Below are 13,706 nucleotides of genomic sequence, written 5' to 3'. Positions count from 1 at the left end.
AGGCACTTCTGCATTTCAACTATCCTATTTTGATTTTGTGTAATATCTTCACCTATCATACCACTCTCCTGAAACAAGAAGCCTGGATATTTGAAAATAGGTAGATGCCTCATCTCTTTCTCCTCGCTTTCATTGGACCATTTGTAACTATAATTATCAGAATTCTGATTCATGGATCTCTCGATTCGAGAAATGAAAATAAGAGTCTCGAACCATTTCTTATGACGAAAAAAAAAGTAGAGAAAAATCCAACTTCGTGCTTTTCCATTCTCACAACCAATGATATTGCTCATTTTTAAGGGGAAAAAAAGTGATACCATTCTCCACAAATTGGCTATGGATGGTTTCAGGAAAGGTAAACCGAAGAAGTATTGACGAGAGGTGATTAGACATTACATGACACAACTTCAGTTTATCGAAAATAGGACCTTAGATGGGAGGTTATGCAACATGGATTAGCTAGAAGATTAGGTATATAGTTAAGCGTCGTATCACTCATTCTTCTGTAATATTTGTTGTACTATTAGTCAAGCGTCGTCTCACTCATTCTTTTGTATTATTTGTTGTACTATTAGTCATACTCTTGCATTTTCTAGTGTTTTGAGTTTGGTTATTATTTGTTGTCGTATCACTCATTCTTCTGTAATATTTGTTGTACTATTAGTCAAGCGTCGTCTCACTCATTCTTTTGTATTATTTGTTGTACTATTAGTCATACTCTTGCATTTTCTAGTGTTTTGAGTTTGGTTATTATTTGTTGTTTTTGTAAGTCAATTATCGTATTATGATCATTGTCTATAGTATTTTCCATGATTTCATCATTTTTGTTATTTCCGTTGAACTATTTTTTCCTTGAGCCAAGGGTCTACTAGAAATAGCCTCTCTACCTCCAAGATAGAGATGACGTCTACGTACAATCTACTCTTCCTAAACCCCACTTGGCAAAATTATCCCAGGTATGTAGCTGTTGTACCATTCTTCACAAACAAGTGACATTGAGTTAAGAGGGTGTCTGGCATATCAAGAAAAGTTGATGATTTCAATTTTCGACCATAAAAGAAGTGATATGCCAAATAATCTGTACTCACAATGCAAATATAATACATTTGCTAATCTAACCAAAAGGAGAGGGCAATATTACAATCACTTCCCAAGGCATGCTCTTTTAGCAAGACAGAGATTGAAAATAAACTCTTAAGCTTTACAAATATAATCAACACTCACATGACTTGAAATGAGTGAGGAAAGAAACTGAAACAGAAAAGGAAGAAATATAATTAGAAGTTAAAAGAAAAAACTTGACCCTTCTTACTTTTTTTATTAACAGATATTATACCTGTATAAGAGTTAAATTAGGGGGAGAATAAACTACAACCTTCCACCATTTAAACCAACTAGAAAAACCTTACCAAAGTTAAGTTCCAAATAGGAGCATACACTATACATATGTACAAGTTGATCACATAACTTATGTGCAGTTTGATTCAGGTCCAAAAAGATCGACGATGTCACCACGTACCAAAGCTGCAACCGACATGCTCTTGGGTGATAATGTGAAGCCGATCTTGCATGACATCCATGGATGGATAAGGAGGAAAGCATAGTCGGAAGAAGCATGTGTGCGAAGAAGGCAAACGATCGTTTGACTCTCTGGTTTTGTAGATGTAAAGCCTAGAGGCCAAACCTCCAAAACCCTCTACGGGAAGATATTTTATTGAAGTCCAAAAGAAGAGGAGAACCTTTCTCTGCTCGGCTGACATGCACCCAACAATCTGCAGGAATGAAAGAAAACAAACTTTAAGTTGGTATGAATGAAATCTCATAAACTGAGGTTCATCCTCATAATATTCGAAGTAGTTACAACCAAGTCCCCAAGTCCACCTTAGGAACAATTAGGTAATCCAGGACTTATATCCAATGACCACCAGATACTTTGTTTGTTTGCTTTCTCCACCTGTGTCTTTTACAGGTAATTGCATTAATCCGAGCCCCAAGAGCATGTTCAAATGGATCCTCGCGTAGCTCATATTCACACAAAGCGAAATGCAAAGAAACGAGACTACTAAATGCAAAAGGAGGGTGGCTCTAGATGTGGATGTATGTTCAAACTTTAGATTTGTCGGAGCAGAATAAAAAGACTTTATCATCTGGCACTGTTCAGCTTTTTTGGTAATCTACTTAAACAAAACTTTGCACCTCTCAACACAGAAATCCTTTCTTAAGTTTTGTAGAATGACAGATGAGGTGACATAATATCTCCATGATGACTATAGATGATCAAAAAAAATCAAAGATTGCAACCTTCTCCAAACAGCACAACGGGACGAAGCTTCTTTCGTGGATAAATTCCTATACACAGAAACCAACAGTTCTTCATTGTTAATTCTTATTCCACCTACAAATATGATAAAGGTGTGAGCCAAGGGTGGCCACAGGCCCACATCCTAATATTAGCCTCTAAATTTGGCCCGTACTGGAATTTCTGGAGGAAAAAAAGAAAAACCAATTCTTAAAAATATTGCTTCTCTCAATCCAAGCATCGAGCAATCAAAGAAGACTGTCAGTTGATACTTAGGATCAATGAAAAATTGTTTATGGAACTTTTTGTTCGTTTTCTATTACCTTCTCATACTCAAGCATCAAGGACAAATCAAAGGGTATCATTTTCACAAAATGGTTAGGTATCTGTAACTTAAGTGGTCTAGCAAGGGTGTCCCTATAACTTACCCTAATATTAATTAAGTGTATTATATGTCAAAGAGAATTTGCTAAGAAACTACAAAAGTAAAAATGGACAGTGTAGTTTCAAGAAAAATTCATAGTGATATAAATAGGCATAGAAGGGAAACAGGCTCTTCCTTAATGTTTCTCCTTCAACAGTACCCATTTGATTCAGAATCTCTCAGGAAAACAAAAAAGAACTATTAGGAAGGTACAGTCCCCCCCCCCCTCCCCCCCCCCCCCCCAAGGAAAAAAAGAAGTAAACACAAAAAGAGAAAAGAAAGAAGAAAATATAGGTTTTGCCTGGTGCAATACCATTGAAAAGAATCAAGTTTCTATACAGAATGTTAACAGAGCAAAGACTAGCATGAAACAAAAGAAATTAAGTAGCTGTTTGGATTGGCTTATAAGCAGTTTTCAGTTTTTTTTGAGTGTTTGGCTGGCCAACTTAAAGTCATTTTGTGCTTAAAATAAGCCCCAATAAATAGTTGAGTTTATTTGGATGAACTTATTATAAGTAGTTTATAAGTTGAAAACAGCTTATAAGTCAAAAAAAAATTTTGGCTTGCACCTATTTTTTTTTTTTTTTTAACTTATAAGCAGTTTTTAACTTATAAGCTGCTTAAAAATAAGTCAATCCAAACAGGCTATAAGTCTTCAAATAAAGGATATGTACAGACTGTAAGACTAGAAACAGAACATACCTTCCAGAACCAAGCTATTTGAGGATCACTTTCTTTATAACCATTATAATCAGTATGTGCTTTCCAGTCTTCCACAGAAACAGCAGTTTCACTCCCATGGAGCATCCAGTCAAGATCTTCAAGAACTAAGCTCTGGAAAAAGGATTTCTGGAGCCTTAAGGTAGTTATAATGTCAGCAAAACCTTGAGCAAAATGAGCTACCTGCTCAGCAATGGATGTGACAAAGCGGTGCTGAATAAGAAGCTCAACATACTGCTCCCTATTTTTACTATTCACCATGGTGCTTTTCCCATTAGGGCAAAGCTCGACAACCTTCCTGGATCCTAACTCTTCAACTTCACGAACAAATGTCAAACCAAGAGTATCTTGATCTACCATCTCCGGATCCATTTCCAATATCTGCTTGCAGCTGCTGTATAAGAATGGATCTGCATCCCTTATGTCATCTAATGAAATACTCTTGCCCGACAATTGTAAGAAGAACACGCGGTCAAAGACAATGCCAACTTGTATTTTATGCATTAAGGCCAAAGCAATTACCCTGCCAGAGAAGCTAAAATACTCAAGGTGCAATGGGTCCACCTTCGACGCTGCAATAAGAAAGAATATGTAGAATGTCGATAAGGTCCCAATAAATAACAGTAGTATTAATGTCTTGCAAAATTAAAAAAATGTTCCAAGCAGAACACACTTTGCAAGTTCATCCAAATAAATAGGAACACTGATGATGAATGAAAATTGTCAGCTTGTCTAACCACATATCTCAAACAGAAGAAAAAAATGATACTATGACTTGAAAGTACTCCATATGTACTAGAATATAAAGAAAAGTGGACCATGGATTTCTAACTTCGTCTGAGAAAGTTCACTGGCTAAGGATCGGAGTGGTCATCCTTCAGACAGAATGTTGAACTCTTTATCACAGTTTCCCAGCATTTATCTGATTGTCTTGCAGAAGACTACCAAATGGGGGCTTCAGAAGAAAATGACAGAAGAGGACACGAAGAGTATTTAAATCAAGAAAACAAACTAATATTCAGATATTGCATGTCCCTAACACTAACTGATTTTGGACTGATGCAGCTGATTGATTTGATGTCAGAATAGCTGAATCTCCTTAAGTTTAAACGGAAATAATTATGTGATACTGGAATCTGGACAGGCAGGAGAAGTCCTAATCCTTATTCCCTGATTCTACCTTCAAATATTTGAAAAAAGAAACATTAGTTATCACTTATCAACAATTGTTGAAGATAACTCAAACCTAATGTAGGTCATGCAAGTTCTTGAGCAGCCTCTTTTCGCACGAGCATAAAAGCAATATCATGTTGAGTTTTTATGAGACGATTCAAGTTACTAAACAATCATTTATATCTCTAAGGATCACTAAGAAGCTTTTTTGACCTAATAGAAGCTTAACATTTTTAGGTAAGTAATCCTAATAAATGGTTTAACATTTGGACCAATAATTTGACCAATGGTCATACAATATATTCCAGGATATTTGCACAAATAAATAGCCCAATAAGGCACATTGCGCCCACAGACATATTTTTGGTTTAGACCCGCATACTCAGCATTTATTTACAACAGTATTTATACACCAACATAAGCAATGTATACCTTGTACAAAAGGGTATGATAGTGTATAAACATATATCAACCTTGTATAAAAGCATGCAACAATGTACAAATGTTGCTAGTTAAAGTGACGAACTTCTATCATTTTCAGTTGCAATTCTTGTTCAATACCAGTCTAATCTTCACCATATGACTTCAACTATTTCCAACAAGTCTAAACAATACTCACTCCAAAATTCTCAGAAATCATATTCGAAATTCAAACCCGCTTCTTGAAGATTGTAAAACAAAGGTGGATTACCTTTCTGATCTAATTTTCACCACCCAAATCTTACAGACCCATTACTTTAATCACGATTTGAGCTCCAAACATGATAATGAATTGAATTTGTCAACTAATAACCAATAGAACTCACAATTTCATAGGTCTTGTACTGATAAATGGCGTGGGTCTGTCTTCTGTGTGCATTTTTTATTGTCAAGGAAAATCTAGAAAAATGAATCTACAAACTGTGTGTGTTGTGCTGAGAGGGGCCGGCCGGGGGGGGGGGGGTCTGGAATAAATGAGCACAGGAAGAAGAATGGGCTCTAAAAGTTCGTATACATTATATGCAAAGCAGACTAGAGGAATAGAAACTAAAAAGAGGGTTAAAATCTGACACCATACCATCCAATCTGTACTTCAGTATAATAATCTCATATCTTCCTCCCCCCTTGATGGGTTATTAAATCAACAATTATGATCCCCATCGCCTTGGGCATGTGTAACTCATATTGGAACTTGAACACCTTAATGTCTAAAGAACCACACAGTCCACCTAGGTTCTTAGATTGGAAGTTCTGATAGAGATGTTTCAAATTAATATTAACCTCTTGATTAATATTATTGCATGTCATAACTATGCCATCAATATAAATGACCAAATTACACAGATCTTGAGTAAAGTACCAATAGAGCACAAAAATGAAGAGTCACTACGAGTAGTGATAAACTTTTGAATAATTGTGCTAAACAACCAAAATGATACCCGAACAGATTGGTACAATCCATAAACTGATTAACAAAACTTGTATACAAAACCAATACTCCTACCGAGTATCAACACCTGGTAGTTGCTCCATTGATACTTCATTTAAAAAATGCATACTTGATGTAGATGAAGAGACGGGGCAATGAAAACAGCAAGCATAAACAACAAGAAACAAGAGACGGATGGAAACTAGCCCCCGGAAGGCACATACCAACAGAATCAAGCTCAAGAATCTAAGTATAGCTAACGCACCTTAAGCCAATAAATCTGATCCTCTGGACGAACTTTTCACTGTCTAAACCAACCAACAACATTTTTAACTAGGAGGTAGAGAAACAACTCTCGAGTATCACTAAATTATAAAGCAATCATCTTCTCATTTACCACCTATTGCCAACAAGGATGAGAAGCTTCACCTATAGGCTTTAAGGACACGACTAGATGACAAGAATGACACAAATGTAAAAGGTGTAGCCTTTGGGGCTTCAGTCTAGCGATAAGAGCTCAATCAGTGATGTTTGAGTCATGCACGTGTTATGGGTTTAAGCCCTGCTGCAAATAAAAGCTTGGTATTTAAATGGAAAATGGTAAAGGGGTGGGTCCATCATCCATCCAGTTTCGAACCGTGCTCCACTAGTCCTCGGAGATTTCTCGATTTTTTAAAAGAAACATACAAAGGCATAAGAGCAAATATTGATGATACTGAGATGGTGGTTATGATTAAAGCGAACACTGAATAGCCCTTCAAAGATAATGCAGAAAAAGACAGTTTTGCAATAAAAGAAGGATTTGAATCAGAACTTGTATTACCATGACCTTGAGGGCATTGCTCGCATAAAAAATAAGATGGGAGCGATGAGCTTTAGGAGGAGACATAAGAAAGGTACTAATAGGATCCCTTAGTTGTGGATCATGTACAACCGCAAAAACTATGGTCTACCTAGGTAGAGGATGTGAAGAATGACCCGAAGAAGATGACAATGGCTAACGTAGTGTACCATACAAATAAGTTGAGTAGCAATGGCATTGTTCCTAAGAGCGAAAAGGGCAAAAAAGTGACCGGGTTCATGGGGCTTGAAGTGAAAAGCAAAAAGTGAAGCACACACTTCTTTGAAAGTAAAGTTTACAAGTTATAAACAAGTAAAAATCACCAAAGACATATTAAATAAGCCATATTTTAATCAAATTGCAATTAAATAACTATTTTCAACATCCAATAAATAAAAACAATGATACTCCAACTCGTCAAAGTTGAGATTCAAAGAACAACCTGAATTTCATTAGGATAGCCTCGCACATCATTTGTCTAAAGTCTTATACTTATCTAAACACATGGCTTAACCCAGGAAACGGTAACCCGTCGCTTCAAATTGCTTCATTGCTTTAAGCCACGAAGTGATGACTTTAAACAACACTGAGCAAGGTAATCCTTACTAAATGGATAACAACAAAGAAATAGACACTTAAAAATGGGGTTATTCACGGTTAAAATCCCACTCTCAACAGCTTTGACATTATTTTCTTTCTCAAAAAAAGAGTTAGGGTCTTTGCAGTTCTGTTTTTACATAAAAAGGATTAAATCAACTATGGCAGTTTGCTATATAAATACACCAAATTAAACCACTATAGAAACTACTCTTTTGAATTTGCATGTTTCTTTTTGGGGGTTTGTCACTTGGAATGCAAGTTCAATTCATTCAATCCACTAGAGCTATGTATAAAGATGTCAAATACAAACACAATATCCACTAGGTTACGCCACCGAAGATTCAAATTTTGTTTCATGTTCTGTATATAAAACTTTGAAATCAAATACTAACAAAATGTGAAGATTTGCGAGTTTATAGAGACAAAAATGTCAGATGAATTTAAAATAAAGGCAGGAAAAGCTTACCTGGATTTGGAAAAAACCTTCTGCGGTCATTTGGACAAGCAACAAACAGTGCATTCTGAGGGTTGAAGATTGCTTGGCATACCAAGAAAAACCACTCCCTCAAGACGCCAGGACCTGTAGCTTCTTCATTCTTGAACTCCATAAACAAGCCACCACGTAATGACTCAGGATCTGCATGTGCAATGTACTCAAAAGATTCTGATAGCAACTGAGAGCGGTCAATGAGCATCTCATGAAGCTCCTCGTACTCGTCCTTCACTTCTGGAAGCATCATCATGGCCAAATGCCTCCTCGACTCAAAATTAGTCACTTCCTTGTGGTCCAGAATCCACCGATGATCTTCAGATCGTTTAGCAAATCTAACAATCAGGAAACACAAAGAAACTTTTCTTTGCTTCATTTTATTCCAAAATACATCCTCCAAGCCCTTATAAAGTTTTGATATACCATTTATCTCCTTCAGAATGGCAAGATACTGGGACCAGCCGAGTGCAAAAGGCTCACCTTCTCCTTTCTCTTTCAATGCTAAAGATTCTTCCATTTTCTTTAGACATAGCTCTAATTTCTCCAGTAAATCAAAGCAAATATCATGCAAACATTTAATCTGTTGTCTGTAATACAACATCTCAAATATTTCGCTTTCCTCCTCACTGGTGCCTTCCTCCTGCAACGGGAAAGCGATTGGACTGCTAATCGCTACATGATCCCCTATCAAATTCCTGATAGGATGCATAAACGCAGTAAAATCACGCACATCACTCAAAGACGGCCCCATTAAGGTATCCGATCCCATACTTGATTCTAAAGCCTGTGATAGCTTAGCTGCTAACTCGCGAACAAATGGGAAAATGTCTTTCAATCCCATTTCATCTTTACCATTACTCTCCCAACTTGTAACCCCAACGGACTCTACTATACCCCCTAAACTACTTCGACAAAGACCATATAAAGAATCATCAACACCAGCAGACCCACTAAGCAACTTACAGAATTCTAAAACTATAGGAGCACATTGCATATATATAGGATTAGGCAAAACAGTCTTACTCGAATTAATAAATTGACGAATGGATTCATCAGCAGTATCTTTGTTCACTTTAGCTTGAGACATATACAGCATTACCAAAGCTGCCGGGGCACACGAAGAGAGGAAAATTTGAAGGTGCTCAGCGGATTTATCAGGAGCATTTCGAGGTGTCATAGTAAGAAACTCAATGAGTCTCGTCTTTATACGACTCGAAGGGCGAGGATTACCGCTTTTACACAGATCAAAAATCTGAGAAACCAAGTCGTTTATCAATTGCCATGCTTGTGGATGCCCCGTACTTCGCATTCGTCCAACCAATTGCAGTCCAGCATCATTTTGAATGTTGCAGCCGGCTAACGTTTGCTCCCACTGTAGCTGTTTCCCTCTGTAGATTAATCTCTGCTCAGTTATGGGTATTCCAGTAATGAATTGGATTTTCTCATGAATTGATTTTACTGAGTCAGTCGACTCAGCTTGAATAACCAAAGTGTTGCCGCCGGATAACAACCGGACGAAAAACTGAAGACGACCCAGAAACCTAGTTGACTGGATGAACGATGATGACGACGGAACCGGTGACGGCGATGAAGAAGCTGAGTCAGAGCTGTTGTTGTTGTGATGATGACGTTGAGGGGAATCGGTGAAAGAGGTAAGGTTAGATTGGTCTTTTCTCATTCTGACGGCGGAGGGTACTAAGTATAGCTCAGATGAAACCTCGGCGTCTTCTTCGGCGGCATAATCTTCAAGTTTTCGTTTGGGATTACCGCCGGTCATTGAAACTCCGGGGTTTTACTCCATAGAAGAATCATAACACCAAAATTCACCAAAAAAGAAACTAGACCCACTAATATTTTCTTCTGAATTCAAAAATTTCCTCAATCAAAACTGAAATCAAGAAGAAGAAGAAGAAGAAGAAGAAGAGAGAGAAAGTGTAGAGAGAGAAAATGGAGAGTGAGGAAATTGTTGAGAAGAAGAAGAGGAGAAATGAAAAGAAAAGAAAATGCTTTTTGTTACGCTAAGTAGTGTGAAATGACGAAAATGGGTTTCCCGCGAGGCACATGCTTTTTTCATTTTCAGTTACTAGTATTAATAAAATAGTAGATTTTATTGTTTCACATAAAGATTTACCTTTTTATTAGGGTAAAGGGTTAGATATACCCTTTACTTTACTATTGAAAGTAGATATATTATTCTTTAGAAAAATGGTACATATATATTCATGTTATTTAATAAATTTTGCATATTTACCTTAGTCGTCTATTAAATGGTGTATATTTAACTTTTTTGTTAACAAATTGAATGGAATTTTTTTTTCATAAAATTGATTTTTAAATTTCAAAAATGTGACTTGGGTTAAAAAAAATTACCTCATTCATTTTTTTAAGCATTCAGACTCGACTCAATAAAAAAATTACAATTCTTAATCTATTCAGATTCGATTCAAACCCATTTTATGATTGAGTAGAAGAGGAATTTGATTTTTTTTCATTTGGATCGGCTCTAGAGATATAAAAAAATGTGAGATAATTTTTGAAAGTCACATGACATTTTGAAATTAAAAAATCAGTATTATAATTTTTTTTTAATTATGTAAATATAAATATATTAACGAAAAAGTAAACATGCACCATTTGTTAGACGGTATGAATATATATACACTATGTTTTTAATAAAAAGTGTATATATACTGTATATCGCAAAGTTTAGAAATATATTTGACATCTTTCTCTTTTTATTATTAGTGAATAGTTGTATTTGGTAATTTGTTCATTAAATTTCTGTATCAGGTTTTGTTAATCAAATCTGGTAGTACTAATTTGGATTTGCAATATCTTGACCTTAATTCATGTATATTCATTGAATTAAACATTCCACTTTACAGATTTTATTTTATTTGTAAAATCAACTTTTTATATTACAAAAAAGTAATAAAATAAGCTGACCAACGTGAGTGTGGTGAGATAATTAATTCAGAATCTTTCTTCTTAATCAGAAATTTTTGAACTTAAGTTTTTTAGAATAATTTTTTTATTATTTAAAGAATCAACTTATAAATGAGCCCTATAATATGTAAATTCAAATTTAATCAAATTTTAGTGAAAATATCGAACGTCAAGTAAGAAAATAAAATCTCTTTTCCCATTGTTGGACTTGTTCACATTAGGGGTATTTTGGAACTTTCCACCGACATACAATAAGACAATACTATTACTTTTGAAAAAAAATATATGAAAAAAATCACATTCCATATATATGAACCAAAGCAATAAAACATAACTAAAATAACAATAAAATAACGTAATACAAGGTATATATTTTGTTTTTGATGATAATGATAATGTTCGTGTCAACTTGCATTAACTTAAAGCGATTTAATGAGTATTTGATATTTTTATCAGCTAATATGAATTATATAAATATTTAATGTTCAAAGTTGAAACAAGTTAATTATTAAAATAAATAAAAAATCCTAACCAGATTCAAATTTTGAAGCTAAAAGATCATTAGGTTGCATTTTTATGATTCGCCTTCATACTGAAAATTAAAATTGAACATTACCCCCTCTATTTAAACCCAAAGCGTATTGTGTATGTCAATTCAAGCGAAAAATATTATTACGAGATCTGAAAAAATCACATATCTTTTTTTGTTGTATAATATTACTATTGACACTTGGATTTTAGGCACATTTAATTTTTTTTTGCTAATTATCTTTAAAAATATATTTAATGATAATTAAATTATTGTTGTTAATTAATTATTGCTAAAGATATTTTTGATGTAGTGAATGAAACTAGTGTTTAATATAATTAAACTTTTTCTTCTTTCTTCTTTTTATCAACCATCTTTTCGAAAAAATAATAATATAATAAAATGGAAAAATTTATGTTCAATAGCAAAAGGAGGACAGTGAATGGCTAACTCAAAACTCTTTTTGGGTCAAATCTAAATAATTAAAATTTATTAAAATCTTGTTTTCTTGAGGAATTTAAATAAAAATATAATATAAGAAGGTATCAAAAAAGTTAGTTACTAGGTGTATACAACAAAGTATATATGACAATAATAAGTCAAAAAGCAAATGGGAACATGCTTATCTCATTTGACGCCAACACAGAGTATTTATATTTGGAAATCTATTAATTACGAATTCAGTAACTAAAATGAACTATGAGTTCGATGGCAAATAAAAAAATTTATAATTTTAAATTCTAACTCAATAGTGATTATTCACCGGCAATAATATATCATAATAAGCAATGTCAAAATTGTTCTTTTAATTCTGATGAGTTGCATTCTTTATATATTCTTATCACATAATTGATAATGCCTCGGCAAAAAACCTAAAATCTCAGTTTCAGTTCCGTAAAGGGGTAAATATCAGCAACAAGTGTTTGTTTGGTATTGTCTTTGTTCTTGTTGTTCATAGATTATGATGTGAATGTATTGCGATTTGTGTCAATTCGATATGTGTGAATAATGAGATTTTAATATCTAATGGAAGATTCGACTAGGCGAGTGTTTTTAAGAGAACTCATGGTGGAGAAAGCGTTACTTCATCCATACATTTTTAGTTTTTCTGAAGTGTGGAGCAAAATGCACTCTATGCTTATGCTTCAAACTAAAGGTGAAAAACTGACATTGTAAGCAAATAGAAAGTCTTTACCCTATTTTAGACAAAAAATTGTATTGATTATTTTGAGTCTCAAGGGTCATTTGCCTATTATTATTACCTATGAATCGCTAGCTCATCCTTCATTAGACATAGCGACTAAAGCCCTAGCTAGCTCCTCCAATTACTTTGACGCTTATGATTTCATGTTCTATTCACTTTCCAATGGGAGTTCTTTTCACCATTAAAGGAAAGGCACAACGAAGGATGAGTGCGGAGAAGAAAAATATTTTTGAAGATGAGATTTTATTAGATGAAAATTCACATAAAAATCCATGAAATTAGAGATGAATCAAATGGAATTGTATATTAAAATGTATTATAAATTACTCTTATTTTAAAGTAAAACATTCTCTACTAAACCTTTCAACATTTGAATAATTTCTACCACAATAACCATTCAAAATATTTTTGAAGCATTAGAGAAGACACAAGTATAGCATCTAATGTTGTATGACAATGATCAAATGCATGAGAGCCAAAAGATAAACTTTTACAAAACATGAGAAATTAAGAATATCACCTTTTTGATCCTTCATTTAATTGATATCCGTTATATGTTTTATTTTATATTAATATTCAATATTAGGTAGTTTCAAATAAAAGCGTTTGCGTTAAAAAAATAATCAGATCCACGTGATTGAAATTTTAGTCAATTCTAATATACGTTTCAATTATGTACGATTGAAACATATGCATACATGAAAAAAAATTAAAAGAGAACGAAATTAATTTGTTAGATTAATTGTTGTTTTAATAAATTGATGATTAGAGTTTGTTATTCTCGATACATGACACTTATGTTTCAATTTTTAGTTTATTTAGAGTAGATTTGAGTGTTGAATTACTAAAACCTAAGAACAAAAATTTCAGAATCACATGATTGAGATTTTAGTCAATTTTATGTATTTTAATCATGTATGAGTGAAGCGAAGACATACATGAAAAAAATGAAAAGAATGTTACATGAGTTTGTTAGATTTCTTGTTGTTTGGACAAATTGATGATTGAAGTTTTTTCTTTATTATATATGAATCTTATTTGGAGAATATTTGAATGTTGAAATCCGAAGGAC

The 13,706-nt window shown here is 33.9% G+C and overlaps 1 protein-coding gene across 1 annotated transcript; it reads right to left on the bottom strand.

The window, feature by feature from the left end:
- Window positions 1-1,284: 1,284 nt before the first annotated feature.
- LOC129880984 (E3 ubiquitin-protein ligase UPL5) lies at window positions 1,285-9,909 on the bottom strand. Its single transcript, XM_055955266.1, has 3 exons — window positions 7,932-9,909; window positions 3,426-4,015; window positions 1,285-1,772 (listed from the first exon to the last, which is right to left on the bottom strand). Exons 1-3 carry the CDS (start codon window positions 9,730-9,732, stop codon window positions 1,509-1,511), a joined length of 2,655 nt encoding a protein of 884 aa, XP_055811241.1. The 5' UTR covers window positions 9,733-9,909; the 3' UTR covers window positions 1,285-1,508.
- Between the last annotated feature and the right edge of the window lie 3,797 nt (window positions 9,910-13,706).

The sequence above is a fragment of the Solanum dulcamara genome, chromosome 2 (genome assembly GCF_947179165.1).
Source record: "Solanum dulcamara chromosome 2, daSolDulc1.2, whole genome shotgun sequence".
Taxonomy (NCBI): domain Eukaryota; kingdom Viridiplantae; phylum Streptophyta; class Magnoliopsida; order Solanales; family Solanaceae; genus Solanum; species Solanum dulcamara.
Note: the sequence above shows the minus strand (reverse complement) of the source record. Positions and strands in the feature narration are given on the sequence as shown.

What these genes read in the sequence shown, in the direction of transcription:
- LOC129880984 (XM_055955266.1), bottom strand. Translation starts at nt 9,732, where the DNA reads ATGACCGGCGGTAATCCCAAACGAAAACTTGAAGATTATGCCGCCGAA. An exon ending in AAGGTTTTTTCCAAATCCAG is followed by an intron (nt 4,016 to 7,931) that starts GTAAGCTTTTCC and finishes TTCTTATTGCAG; the next exon opens with CGTCGAAGGTGGACCCATTG. An exon ending in AAATAGCTTGGTTCTGGAAG is followed by an intron (nt 1,773 to 3,425) that starts GTATGTTCTGTT and finishes TCATTCCTGCAG; the next exon opens with ATTGTTGGGTGCATGTCAGC.